At 37.4% G+C, this 14,882-nt stretch overlaps 1 protein-coding gene across 4 annotated transcripts in view; it reads left to right on the forward strand.

Moving 5' to 3' along the window:
* Positions 1-14,882, forward strand: part of GART (phosphoribosylglycinamide formyltransferase, phosphoribosylglycinamide synthetase, phosphoribosylaminoimidazole synthetase) — a 40,027-nt gene that overhangs the window by 15,127 nt on the left and 10,018 nt on the right. For all 4 annotated transcript variants that reach the window (XM_082056139.1, XM_082056137.1, XM_082056140.1 and 1 more), the window contains 10 exons: positions 943-1,011; positions 2,970-3,095; positions 3,960-4,047; positions 4,741-4,826; positions 5,441-5,609; positions 6,196-6,427; positions 9,199-9,293; positions 10,494-10,603; positions 11,198-11,396; positions 14,331-14,579. In XM_082056139.1, coding sequence (XP_081912265.1) covers positions 943-1,011; positions 2,970-3,095; positions 3,960-4,047; positions 4,741-4,826; positions 5,441-5,609; positions 6,196-6,427; positions 9,199-9,293; positions 10,494-10,603; positions 11,198-11,396; positions 14,331-14,579 — 1,423 coding nt within the window. The remainder of the gene's footprint in view (positions 1-942; positions 1,012-2,969; positions 3,096-3,959; positions 4,048-4,740; positions 4,827-5,440; positions 5,610-6,195; positions 6,428-9,198; positions 9,294-10,493; positions 10,604-11,197; positions 11,397-14,330; positions 14,580-14,882) is intronic.

Below are 14,882 nucleotides of genomic sequence, written 5' to 3' on the forward strand. Positions count from 1 at the left end.
GTGCTACAGTGTTGTAATATTAACACTGTGATTGAGCTGGATCTTGCCAAGCAACATGAGCTTTAGGAGTACAGTCACACAGCACTTAAATGTGCAGCAAAATTCCAGTGGAATTATTTCAAGTTAAGTATGTATTTAGGTAGAATATTCAACAAGTGTTTTAAGTACCATCAAAATCTGAAGAGGAGCAAAATGAAGCAATTTCATCTGAATAATCAGGAGCACAGAGCTAGAAAATAAAATACATACAGGTCAGTTCCTCAGCTGTGGTCAGCAGCACAGCATCTTACAATTCAGTGGAGCTGTGCTGATTCATACATGTTATCTGACACACTTGTATTTCAAGAGTCAGAATATAGGCTCTGCACTCACGTTTTTGGTGTGTGTGTGTAGTTATTGGACAAGTATATGTCTTAACATATGGCTCAGTGTCTCAAACAAAAAACATGTATGTTAGAGAGTCTTATAGACCCACAAAATTATCTTGTCAGTGTGGACTGGTTGTTCTTAATTGCTTAAATATGCAGCCAGTGTTAAAACATTGCATTGGAATACGAAAATATTGCCCCCTTCCAATGTATTCTATAGAATTGTACTTTCTTATGAAGTAGGAGTTCTGATTATAGACTTGGCAGTCGCTGCTATTAGTCTCAGTATCATGGCTGCAACTTCAGAACGTAAAGCATGAGGAATTGCTCAGTAGTTCATAAATATCATCTACAATTTAAAAACAATCAAGCATAAAATGTGCATTTATTTAAGAATACACAGAAAAGAGGAGCAAAGATTTTGCCATTGCTGACACACCCAGGGTGGAGAATGGATTAAGTCTCAAAACTGTGCTGCATTTTTTCTTTCTGTATTAAAATTATTTTTTCTTTTTGCATTCTGAATAATTTAGAATAACTGAAACAGAACTAAAGAGTTTTGGTTTTACTGTAGGATAAGACTTTTGGCACAGCTGGGGAAACTGTTGTTGTTGAAGAACTTCTGGAAGGAGAAGAAGTTTCTGTAAGTGTGCATCTCACTCTTTGATTATACCTGTCCTAAACTATTTAGGAAACGCTATGTAAATACCTACAGCAGGGATGTGTAAGATTTCATTACTTAAATTAAACACAGCCATCTGTTTCTAAATAAAATTATGTTATTAACGACAGTTGTGTTAAGAACTAAACTTCCTGAAGTCTGTTAAAATAATGCAAATTAGAGAAAAATAATTCAAACAGTAATCAGATGTTGCCACATGGAAAAAAAATAAATCAAACCTTAAAGATGTTGAGTGTCACTGAGGGTGCAGTTCTGTGTTATGATTTCTCTGATAGCAAAGACAGTCCCTTCCCTTCCATACTGCTACCTCTGCACTGCTGTTTGACATTGATTCAGTTACACTAGTTACCTGTTTGTGGAGCTGCAACCTAAAGACCTTTTTTCAAAGAAATCAACACCACCACCTTGCACGCTTTCTCTGTTCTGGTTGTAGAGCCCAGCACTGCTTGAATCAGAGCAAGGAGTAGTTGCAAGTCAGGGAGGATGGAGACTCTTTAATCAGTTTTGCTGAGGAATGGAATACTTTGAACTGCATCATGAGGGAGCAGTAAACTCCTTTGGAGCAAAGGAGCGATCAGCTCAGGCAGGCACAGGCAGGATCCAATTTAACTAGTTTCATCACCAGAGATATTGCCATGTGGGAGTGCACGTGGGGACAAATGACCTGGAGACAAAGGCTGTTGAATGTTTTGAGGGTGTTCATTTACTCTGCAGATGAAGAGGGAACATTTCCATTCCCATTTTAAGCTGATTCAGGTCCTTTGTTTAAAAAAGTGTATCTGATTTAATTAGCAGAGTGTGAAGGAGAAAAGGAGAATTAAAGGTTTTGAGGTGGCAGGGGAATTTGACACTTGTATCACATGAAATAGAACAGCCAAGTACCAGCTCAGGTTCCCGAGTCCTGGAGCTGGAATTGACTTATGCTGGATGTTGTGAACATTCGTCTTGAAGGTGGTGGTATTTATAAAGTAAGCGATCGTCTCCAACTCTTTCCAGTCTTTGCATAGTCTGGTTTGCTGCCCAATATGAGGAAATGAGACGTGCACTTGTTGGTCATCCTTATTCCTTCCTGGTTGGCTTGACCTTCCCAGAAACTAAGGGGTTATCCAGGTCTTCATTCTCTGGTGGAAAATATGTATTTCTTTTCATTAATACTTAGAATTCTGGCAGACTTACTGTGATATAACACAGTAGTATAAACATGCAGTTTAAAGGGTTTTTTCATATGATGACTGACACCAATGAAGAAAACATACTGCTTGCTTTGCCTGTCAAAATAATTCACCTTCTGTAAATGACTGTAGTTTTTAGTATCTTAATATTTTGACTTTTTGGGGTTTCATAGGGCAATCTTTGCTTGTTTTTCAATTAGCATTGTAAAACGTTTTTATGAGTACTGCTAGTGGTAGTCCAGACAGTGAACATTCTCATCCAGTTACAGAAGATGCCAGCAGGCTTGTTATTATGAAGATATTGAAGATAAAAGCATCTGGTATATAAGTAATTTATAAATAATTCAGAAGTAAATAGTTTTATCAATAAGGAAAAGGAAATCTTCAAAGGAATGTGATGCCTTCCTTCCGGAGTAGGGGGAAGGAAGAGGGAGGGCAGATGTAGCTTCCATCGTGGAGTATTTAAAATGTTTTTTTAACTTTATGAGTATTTCATTTCAGTACAACTACTGATGTTATAATTTTTTGTGTGTTATACTCAAGATAATTTCTGTAGGAAGGTCATATAAACTGAGGCGCTATTCCCTGAGGGAAAAGGAAATGTTTAGAATCCTGTAGTTTGTTTTTTCAGGGAGACAGAATTTATATTCTTAAATATCCATTTGCAACACTGAAAATAAAATATATTTGCACTTTTGGTGCTTTTAATCACACAGTTGGGTTTTAATTATTCTACTTGTTTTCTAGTGCTTATGTTTCACTGATGGCATCACAGTTGCACCCATGCCTCCAGCCCAGGACCACAAGCGATTAATGGATGGAGATGAAGGCCCTAACACTGGAGGGATGGGAGCTTATTCCCCAACACCTCAGGTAAAAATGTATTGGCAAGAAGATGTTTCACTAAAGAGGTACTACACCTCTGGTACTGAAAACATGTGTGAACGTTCAATTCCACCATGAGAAACAGGAGAGTGAAGAGAGTAGGCTCCTATAGATGGAGTTTCCTAACACAGACATTGTCAAGTAAAGTACATAGCTTAAATTTGTTTCTCCAAAGAGGAGGATATTTCTACTGATTTACCTTTCATTATAAAGGTGAAAATGTTATTTCTGCAACCCTGTATTTTGATTTGGGTTTTAAGTGTTGTTTTAGAAATAAGTGCTTAAAACCACGTTTTTATCTTGTGCCAAACTAAGCTAACGATGAGCTTCGTTCACTTGCTGTGTACCTCAAGGTAGTTTGTTTTCTGTTTGGCAAGGAGCTATTTGCAAGAGGGACTTACTTTGCTTTCTATTCACCTGTGTCATGGCCAGAGATTTTTCTTCTTTAAGTTCAAAAAAAGTATGGGTTTTGTTCCTGTAGAATGCTCTTTATTTGTTTATTGAATAAAATGTTATCATTGTTCACCCTACTTTCCAACTGTGATTTGTCTTTGAAAGGTCAGTATGTCTGTGCAAGTGTTTTTTTTCCAGTAAAGCCAGTGGGATTGCTTGCACATGTAGATCTAAGCATGGAAAAGTGTATAAAGAAATGCAGATGGTTGTTTTAATGCTGTGGTATGTTGTCTGAGGAGAGAGAAAAAAAATATTAGCTTTTTGTTGTATGAAATGTTTTGGAGTGAGCAAGAGAGCATCCAAATGTTCTGCTCATCTCTTAAAAATGCTAGACATCACAGCAGGAAAAATCATTCACTCTGTTTTTACGAGCACTATTTTCTGATCCTGTTTTATTAGATTTCTAAAGATTTACTCCAGAAAATAAGAGATACTATTCTTCAGAAAACTGTTGATGGCATGAGGAAAGAAGGTGTCCCCTATTTTGGTATGTACAAAAGTTTGGGTTTTTTAAGCATAAGGAGAAAGAAGTATTTTTCACTTTGTCCTCTCTATAGGCCTAACTCATACTGTAAGTTAAGGAAGATAACTTTGATCTATTTGGAATCTGAGTTTGGTATCAGTGGCTTGTCCATTGAAATCAATGGATATTGTTTCATTAATTGTGGATAATCATCAAGGAAGGAAGAACTCTTCTCGGTGACAACCAATGGTAGGACAAGGGGTAATGGGTTCAAACTGGAACACAAGAGGTTCCACTTAAATTTGAGAAGAAACTTCTTCTCAGTGAGGGTAACAGAACACTGGAACAGGCTGTCCAGGGAGATTGTGGAGTCTCCTACTCTGCAGACATTCAAAACCCACCTGGACACATTCTTGTGTAGCCTCATTTGGGTGTTCCTGCTTGGGCAGGGGGATTGGACTAGGTGATCTTTTGAGGTCCCTTCCAATCCCTAACATTCTGTGATTCTGTAATGGAAAGGTCAACTTTTGAAAATAAGATGCAAAATTGTAACCACAACTATTTCTATCTGATATACTTCTAACTCTTCTAAAGTGATAACATTCTACCTTTAAATTAACACAGGTGGCATCCTTTTTTAACACTGTTGTGAATAGATTCAAAACAAATGACCTATGCCATTGCCTAGATAGCTTTTCATATACTTTTTTATTCTAGGTGTGCTTTATGCTGGATTAATGCTTACCAAAGATGGACCTAAAGTGCTAGAATTTAACTGCAGATTTGGTGACCCAGAATGTCAGGTGAGTTATTTTGTAGGTAGGTACAGTTTGTCATTATGGGAGGAGGAAATTCTGTTACCATATACCATTATTTTTAACTAACTTTTGGATGAGTAATTAGCTAATTGCACTGAGATTTAAAATATTGTGTTCATTTATTCAAGCCAGAAGGTCTGTTTTTAAATTGTTCAATTCCAGAGGCAATTCCAGCAGGTTATACTCAGATATGAGCCTTACAAGGATAAGCTTGAGTGAAACTAAGTACTTTCTTATCTTTTCTGGAGTTGGATTTTTTTTTTTACTTTAACAAAGAATTGAACACTTCTTTTCCCCACTCCCTGTTGACAAGTGGAACAAAACCCTTCACTTCCATTCTACAAAACAGAATAGGATTATGTGGCCTCTGCCTTTTCCCCTCCCTCTGTAGCAGTTCTTTTACCCATAGAAGTTATCTTCAAGGAAGAGTATTTTTAAAAGTACATAGATTATGAACAGTATGTTTGTATGTGTGAGAATACAGTATATAAAAGTACTTTATGTTGTTTTTAAACTTGCAGTAGTGTTTTTCAAAGTTCATGAAAAAAACGTAAATATGTACGCTGCTTTCTTTAATTTGCTACTGTGTATTTTTGTAGGTAATTCTTCCACTGTTGAAAAGTGATTTGTATGAAGTTATGCAAGCAGTTGTCAATAAAAAGTTGTCTAGTTCCATGCCAGTTTGGTTTGAAGACAGTGCAGCTGTGACTGTGGTCATGGCTAGCGAAGGGTATCCAGGAACATATCCCAAGGGTTTGGAAATAACAGGTAAGTATAGCAGGAGAAACTGCAGAAGCCTTGATTCCTCTCCTGCTCTCTCTCAGTTCTCTCTTTTGCCAGAAAAAGGTGAATCAGTGTACCTCAGATTCATAGAAACTGTAGATCTTGTGGTTAAGGGTCAGGAAGAAACTGAATTTTCACACATCAAAGTTTATTGGTAATGCACCTATAGCATTTTCACATCTCTGCACCATATTGCTAAGTTCTGTAGCATTTCTTTAATATGTGTTAGAGTAAAGTTGATCTGGGTTGATCACTGATTCTTACAAAATGTTGACGCAGATAGGTTGTGCGGTCTCTATGTCAGTGCTGTACAAGATCCCGCTGGAATTAGGTGTTGTATGCAGATATTTCAGCTAAATACCTCTTTCTGTGTCTCTGAGCATACAAGTAGAGACCTGTCTTCTCAAACTGTAGGTTTTACAAATTTATTCCTATTTCCCAGAATAATCATGCAGAATTTGCTTGTGGTTTCTAGACACAGTCAATAAATGCTGAATATCTATTAATTTGTAATTTAACAGAAAATGTTCTAATATTTTTTTTTCCTGTATTTATTTATCAACAATCACAGGACTTTCTAAGGCCAAACAACTAGGATTGGAGGTGTTCCATGCAGGCACAGCCCTGAAGGATGGCAAAGTGGTGACTAGTGGAGGAAGAGTCCTTACAGTAACGGCTGTTAAAGAGGATCTAATGACAGCGCTGCAGGAAGCCAACAATGGAGTAGCAGCCATACACTTCAAGGGTGCCATTTATAGAAGGGACATTGGTTATCGGGCTATAGCTTTCCTGAGACAATCCAGGTAGATATTTGAAATACTTGAAACAGTAATAACTGGCATACAAGGGATTTAAGACACTACTCGTTTACATTAATAAACTGATGGTGATACTGTGCATAACTCTAGACAAGTTTTAACTCTGATACTTGTGAGCAATATAACCAAGACCAGCTGAGGAAGGAACAGGCTTTTCAATGGCTTTTTCATCCATGTTCTTATTCTTTCAAGTCTGAGCTAAACCACAGTGACCAGCACATAGGAGTAACTTGTGCCGTTGCTGTCTTTGTTATGTCTGTTTTACGGAAGGTGAACTTCTGGTTCTTAGGCTCTAAACCACAGCCTTTACTATAGATTTGTGCTCTCCATAAGTCTAGTATTAATATAATGAAGTGTGGGTATGAACAAAATTTTATTGATTCATTTTAGAGTCTTTAGAAATGGTTAAAATGGTCTTGAAACACCTACCTTGTTGCAATATACATTTTAATGGAATAGCTGGCTAACAGTGTGGGTAGAATTTATCTCACCTCTTTATTATCCTTTTTGTTTTCATAGTATTCAGTTCAACAGTCTTGAGACGATGTGGGTGCAGGTGTTTCTTTTTAAAGCAGCGTGTCCTACTGTCTCTGTTATTGAGAGCTTCTTCCAGGTTTTTAGACTCATTTTTACCTAATATGAAGCATATCTGCCTGCCTCTTCTCCAGTTCACTCAAAACAAAACTTTTGATAATGGGTTATTTTGTAGTCGATGAAGCATATTAGTGTTTCATTTTTGCTGACAGTGTATACCAATTAGTATCCTGTAAAATTATGATCAATAAACTTACTAAATGAAGAAAGGTGTTTGTATCTAGTCTTCTTTCTCTCTGAACTTCTGTGCATCTTTTGAGAAATTTCTGTGAAAACTTATAATTGCTATTTATATTGTAGTAGGAAAAAATGAAGTCATTGTGTGAGGCAAGAAGAGGTGGTTCTTTAACGAACAGTTCTCTAAATAACTGAGGGATGGGCAGCAGGTTTCTTGATTAGAGTGCCCATATGCTGGGAGGATCCTTGGCTTGTGAAGGAGACTCCTGGGAACTGTTTACAGTCAGAGCCTGTTTCACTGTCCTCGAGTCTGCACCAACTTTTGCTCAGGCATCCTAAAATTGGAAGAACACAGAGTCAGGCACATTTCACTCTGGACTCTGTGTTGCACACAGTTAAGGAAGGCTAATGGTTTGCTCTGTAAAGTTGGGGATGCACCTCCTCTTGGCACCTTTGCGGGGTTAAGTCCTGCGCCTTTCACTTTGTGAAAATATCCAGAATATTTATTTAACAAAAAATATTTTTAGACTATTTTCCTTTTAAAGAGCCAAATCAGATACCGTGCTTTTAAAAATAATGTTAAAACATTAAATATTGATTGCGTTCAGACTGAAAGGGCCTGTTTGGTCTCATGTTATTGCAGGCTATTATTTCCTTGACTCATATTCACAGGCTGAGCAGCTGCTTCTTATAATTATTTTATTCTTGCGAACTTTTGAGCAGTGATATAATGTGAGTGCAGATATCTCTGTCATTTAGTGGTACCACGGCTCTTCAGCCAGTTGTTTTATTGTACATGTCCTTATTATTCACCCTTAGAATTTAGACGTAATACTGAATAACAACAATAACAGAGCTAAAATAGGTATGAACCTAAAATAGGGGAGCACTGGGTACCCTGTTTCTTGCCACTGACAGTGTAGAAATAACAATTGCTTAAGTGGAGTGGGATACATTTGGTACAACTAGTAGTAAAGTCATTAAACTCACTGTCTCCAAAATGAAAAGGTCCCTCTGTAAATACGATACTTAATGTCACCAGTCAGTCATATGGACAGACAATTTACATACACCAGTTTGTAGTAAGGGTATTTTCTGAATTGTATGGATATCTATAGATATGAAAGGAGCTAACGGACATTTCTTTCTAGGTTGCTAAAATGGACCTGAGGAACTTAGTTATTTTTAAATAAACTTAAAAAAATATAATTCAAAGTCCACTTAAGTAAAAAAGAGGTGCAGTTGGTTTTGTGGTGATATCATTCCAGGTGACAAGGAGAGGCAACATTTAAGTTAGAGTTGTAGAGCCCTCAAAGTGTCATAGAGAACCATTGATTTATGTGCTGCTTCTGTTTGGAAAAGCTAACTTGAGCTTGATCCTGCACGGTGCTGAGGTGTTCTGATTTAGCAGTGCATTTTTCTATACGTTTTGATTTGAACATAAGAACTATACTACTGATGCCTCAGTATCCAGAGCAGGTATTGAAAACTTGCAAAATCAGAGCCATTATTCCACCTGTTTTACCTAGTTGGATTTTCCTTTTTGTTTGGTTTTTGTCTTGGTATTTGACTGGGTAGTGTATGATGGTACTGATGCTCTGATGCGTGTTTTCAAGATATTTGGAACTATTTGAATACTGCTTATGGCAAACTCTTTGTGGTGCAAATCCATGAAATTCTGTTTCCTTGGTATAATACTCCCTATCTCCAGGTATATGCGTGATGTTAAGTTCCAGAGAGCAAAAAGATTAACCTTTGAGCCACTGAGCCTGCCTGAAATGAATACTGCCACACTTAGAAATCATTTTATATGAGCAAAGTTACTGTACAGGCAGGAAAAAGCTGGGACTTGACAGCAGAATAGGATTCTGCATGGTTAATCCTTTCAGTGATGAAATGATGTAAAGCAGTAAATATTGTTTTTAAAATACGTGTTTGTGCGTTTAGTAATCAAGTGCCATAACATTTTTTTAATAATCTTTCAGAGGCCTGACTTACAAGAACAGTGGGGTAGACATCGCAGCAGGGAATACTTTGGTTCAGAAAATTAAACCCCTAGCTGCAGCCACGTCAAGGTCAGGTAAGACTTGTACCTTCTGTTCTGTTTCAGTCAGTTCATGGCCATGAGGCTTATCATTTGATCTTGATCGTGATCTAAAAGCTCATATTTATGTGTTCTGCGTGTTCCTAGGTTACACAAAAAAAAAATCTGTGGTAAGCAAACGCCTGTGATTTCTTAAAAATGTGCTTTGTTGAATTTGCAGACTTTCTTCTCAAAATGACTCTAAACTGTATCTCCTGAATGTCATGTGTGTTAAGCATGATAGGGAATACAGTTCAAGGCTCTGAAAGGTTAAATGCAAGCAAAAATCCTACCATTTAGTGCTAATTTTCATTACATGGATTATTAATTCTTGCACAGTGAACTATGCAATTTTTGTAGATAAATGTTTAGAAAGGTGTACAAGATTTAGAATTCCTCAGAGATACTATCTATTTCTTGAGATGTATGTGGAAGACACATCTTTATCTTGTTTAAAACAGAATCAATTTGTTCTCTTTTTGTTGTGGTCTCATGCACATCTTGCTCTAGCAAGTCCTTGTGATAAATTTTATAGATTTTAAATATTAGTCATGTATATAATAGCCCTTTAATTTCAAATTAACTGAGAACTTTCAGACAACAACAGATATACATAGAGAGAAAATCATGTATACATACACACACTGGTAGTACTAGTCACTTCTTAGCATTCGTAGTATTTTCTACTCATGTTTGTTTCCCTCTTAGGATTTAAACAATTTTAATTTTAAGATTACCATACTTACCTATCATAACCAGTCTTAGAAGCAGGGAGTCTTAATATACTCTAAGTAGCAGTATTAATAAAGACAGAAGAAATTTAAGTTGGAAGATGCCTAGTTACCATATTTTCCTAGAAAGCAGTGGGTCTCAACCTGTTACCACAATTACTTTTCTGTTTTTCAGAAAAATACTAAGTGCAAAGGGGAAGTATATCAGGCACAGTAAATATTGAACGTTCAATCACAAAGTTTTAGATTTTTTTAGCCTTAGTTTATAATGAAGAAATAAGACAAAGCAAACTTAAGAGGATTAGGAGCTCCCATGCCTCTGTGAACAGGCCCTAAATGTCAGAGAAGTTTCCTGGTGACAAAGCAAAGTCATGTTGACAGATATCAGAGATAATTTGTGTTGGAGATCCTGGAGAAACCCATGAAAGTAAAACTTTACTATTTTTTTCTGTTTTCTGGCTGGCAGGCTGCAATGCAGAACTTGGAGGCTTTGCTGGCCTCTTTGATTTGAAAGCAGCTGGTTACAAAGATCCTGTCTTGGTATCTGGAACTGATGGTGTTGGCACAAAACTCAAGGTAATGTGAAAATCCATGTAAAGGAAGGAAAACAGCACAGCAGGGAAAATGCTTAATCACATCATTAATGTTTTAACAGCAAACATCAGTTGTCTTAAAAATACCTATTTGTCTTTCTAAAAAGGGAAAGAAAAATAAACTGCCTTCCTTCAGGAAAAGGAATTAAATCAACTTTTGAATTCTGGCATGTAAATAGCCATACGTGAAACAATGCTTAAAATAACTCATTTTTAATCAGAAGTACATAATCAGGGACTCCATTTCATTAAGGTGGAATCTCCACCCTCGAAAAGATTATTCATGCAGAAAAACATTTCTTTCTACAGTTGCTATTGTGTTTACACAAGCTGCAATGAAACCCTTTCCAGTTGTGTCTCCTTCCCTAAAGTGCCTTTGTACTTGCCAATTACGAAAGTCACAATTCCTAAAATAAAAAGTTAGGAGAGGCTCACAGAGATGATTATAAATGAAGCTGTTCCTCAACAAGCATCTAGACGAGCAGCGTGATTTCGATCCCCTCCACTGGCAGACTCTCTGCTTGGGCTTCAGTTTCTCAGAGCTAACCAAGGGCTTCTCTCGCTGTGTCTTTTGCAGATTGCACAAGTGTGTAAGAGACACGACACCATAGGTCAGGACCTGGTTGCCATGTGTGTCAATGACATCTTGGCCCAAGGAGCGGAGCCTCTCTTCTTCCTGGACTATTTTGCCTGTGGCAAACTCGACGTTGAAGTGGCTCAGGGTGTCATTGCAGGAATAGCTGAAGCTTGCAAAAAAGCAGGATGCGCTCTTTTGGGTATGGACACTTTTCTTTGAAGGACATGAAAAATCTTATGCAATCTCTTTATAATTGGTTTTAATGTGTTTGTTTTTCTGCTCGATTGAAGAATCTTAGAGGAGTGAAAAACACCCAAAGCGTTGCATGTCTTTGCTTTCAGAGAGCATCATCTCTACCCACTGGAAGGGTAGAGATTTTCTTATATGTATCTTTTCATTTAACTTTGTAACTCTAACAGCTACCTAGAAAACTAACAATTCATTTATTTTAATTCTTGTCACTTTTCAAGTAAATTTTAAGACATGCCAAATAGATTTTTAAATTTTTATCCTTTATCCTAAAGGAAATCCTCAAGGCAACAAGACTGATACGTGTTACTGTGCATGCACATGTCCCTGCGTGTCTACATATTATCCTTTGAACCTCTTGGCCGATTTTAAGCAAATTTGACAGGAAAGGTAGAGATCTCACAGCTGTTGTGTTCCCAAAAGCTTCACAAAACTAGAAAGTCACAGAATGTCCTTATGTGTGCAGCAAAAGCTTCAGCTGGAGCTCACTACTTAAGACACAGAAGTTAATCACAATATAGAAATATAGAAGAAACCAAGTTTTGTTAGTTACAAAACTAATAGCAAAATTATGAGTCTGCAGAAGACTTGTCGAAGATTCATTTTACCAAGATCAGCGCATGTCAAGATATTAAGACTCAAATGTAAACACTTTCCTTTTCAGCCCTAGAATACAAGTACATAATACATTTTACTAACAAATGGTGCATGTATTCTGGTATACAGTAATCTAGTTATCCATGAAAACAACATAATATTTCGCTTCTTGAATCTTGAAAAATACAGCATTAAAACTGTTTAACTCAATAAAAATATTTCTAGGTCAGTGAAAAATACATTATTTTGTGTAAGTATATAAAAGGAGTACAACACAGGGTTACATTTTAAAGCAATGAATCTCCAAAAGCTCAGCTTCTTCACATAGTTTTTGTTCTTCTTCTCTTTCATAAAAACAGTAGTGGAGAATTACTATATATATATATTTTTTTTTTTTTAATGCCTTTTATTTGAAACTAAAAATGACAGTTGGAGTGTCTTACTTTAGGTACCAGTTTATAATTAGTAATACTGTAGTTTTTTCCTTTTTCCCAATTCTTTAAGAAAGTTAGTAACAGAAGTCTTTTCTAAGTGGGGGTGTGTCATTTTGAGGTAGTTTGCAAGCTTTGAACAAGAGGCTGTTTATGTTCCAGTCTAATTTTTTCTGCATGAACTGTTAGTCACCTTTATATTTGTCTTAATGTGTTTTCTCCATTTATCAAATATAATCAAACCATTCATACTTCAGCATAAGTACATGTTATGTGAAATCTTGCTAGGAAACTGCTTACTGAGATTTCAAGATTTTATTTCCAACTGGAAGATTTTAAAACTACGAATTGCTTTGGATGCTGTAAATTAATTACCAGAGAATAATTTCTCAAAATTGTAAATTGGTTAGTAAATATATTTTTGTGCTAATATAAAAATAAGTCCAAACTCATGAATAAAACCACCACGATTTCTTCCCCAAACTTCTGACATTCTCAGAAAAGAAGGGACAGAGGTGATGCAGTAACTCTGAACCTAAGAAGGAAATGCCTTTCTGTCACCTGGATCATCCAAATAATTTCAGTTTGGGCTGCATTGTGCATGCACATAGCATGTAGATCTGCCCTTGTATAGTATCATCTCATAAAAGTCTAATTTGAAGCATGTTCCTAAATTCCTACCTTGCATTTCTACAATAACTGAATATTCAGCTCAACTGCCTTAAGCTCATCACACCATTTGACAGTGAGGGACTGAAAGGCTTATCTACGGGCTTAGTTTAGCACAAACGTTATTAAGTACAGACTTAAATTAATATATCTAAGCAAATGAACTTCAGTTTTAAAGTTGATTATAGCAATGTAATGTAGAAACCTGGAAAAGCTTCCAGAGAATCTCATATTGTGCAGTGTCAAGCACTGAGCACAAGAGCAGCCTCCACCATCACTCAGGTAAATTTGGAACCCCTTCAGGGGCACTTTTGGGAAACAGAAGAGTTTTGTATTGGATGAAACCTTGTGAGTGCAAAGCAAAAACATCTTGGGCAGACGTCATAATATAATGGCAACTTAATCATTGTCCAGTTGTTTTCTTATAGACATCGTGACGAGTGGAGGGGTTTGAAGGAGACTAATGAGATGGATGTGAGGATGTCTGGGGAAAGTTTCTCCCTGGTATGTGATGGGACAGTGTGAAGAGGTCTGGAAAACTTTGGAGTGATTAGTAAATGCTCATTTCATGTGCCAAACATAGCAAGTTCCCTTCTCTACACTGAATGAGGCAGGCGGGACACAGGTCTTCAACAGTGCAGACCATCAGCTTATCCTTGAAGAGAAGTAGGGGAGCCAGTATAGAATCACAGAATGTCCTGAGTTGGAAGGGACTCACAAGGATCATCGAGTCCAACTCCTGTCCCTGCATATGACAACCCCACAGTTCACACCATGTGTCTGAGGGCGTTGTCCAGTCTCTTCTTGAACACTGTCAGGCCTGGGGCCGTGACACCTCCCTGGGGAGCCTGTTCCAGTGCTCCACCACCCTCTGGGGGAAGAACCTTTTCCTCATGGCCAACCTAAACCTCCCCTGGCACATCTTCCTGCCATTCCCTTGGGTTCTATGTATGGTGTATATATACATCTAGAGAGAATAACATCTGAGCAGTGCTGTGCATTTCTGTGTATGCTGGGAAAATTATCTTTTCAGACAGGATGTATCAGCCAGATAAAGCATGGTTTAGAGGACAAAACAAGAGGATAATAGATAATAGCCTAGACAACAGTTCATCTGCATACATGGGTAGGCCTACTGGTCCCAGAGGTTTTCCATCACCCCCTTTCTCTTTTTGTGGTTCCCACAGGAGGAGAAACTGCTGAAATGCCAGGCATGTATCCACCTGGAGAGTACGACCTGGCTGGCTTTGCTGTTGGTGCCGTGGAGCGAGGGCAGATGCTGCCGCAGCTGGACAGAATTGCTGATGGAGATGTGGTTATTGGAGTAGCTTCTTCTGGTGTTCACAGCAATGGGTACAGCCTCGTAAGGAAGATTGTCGAGAAGTCATCGTTCGATTTCTCTTCTCCAGTTGGTGCCTCCGGTGATCAGACATTAGGTACCATTTATCATGAAGTTCCTTGCACTGTAACTTGAATTTCTGAACTGGCAGATGCCACACATTTGTTTTGTCTGTGCCTTTGCTTTGCTAGCTTTTCTAAGGCACTGAAAAGTTATTAAGTTCTTTGACATGTTTTTGTGTTCTCTTCTCTTGTGAATCACGTATGTGGGACAGAAATTAAGAGAGGGGAATAACTAACTAATTATATGCAAAAAAAGGTAGAACATTGTGTTTTTCTCTGTAGCATGATGCTCATTAGTATCCAGCAAATTAATATATTGAGATTTCCTCAATTTTTTA

Source organism: Streptopelia decaocto, assembly GCF_964273445.1.
Source record: "Streptopelia decaocto genome assembly, chromosome: 1".
Classification (NCBI taxonomy): Eukaryota; Metazoa; Chordata; class Aves; order Columbiformes; family Columbidae; genus Streptopelia; species Streptopelia decaocto.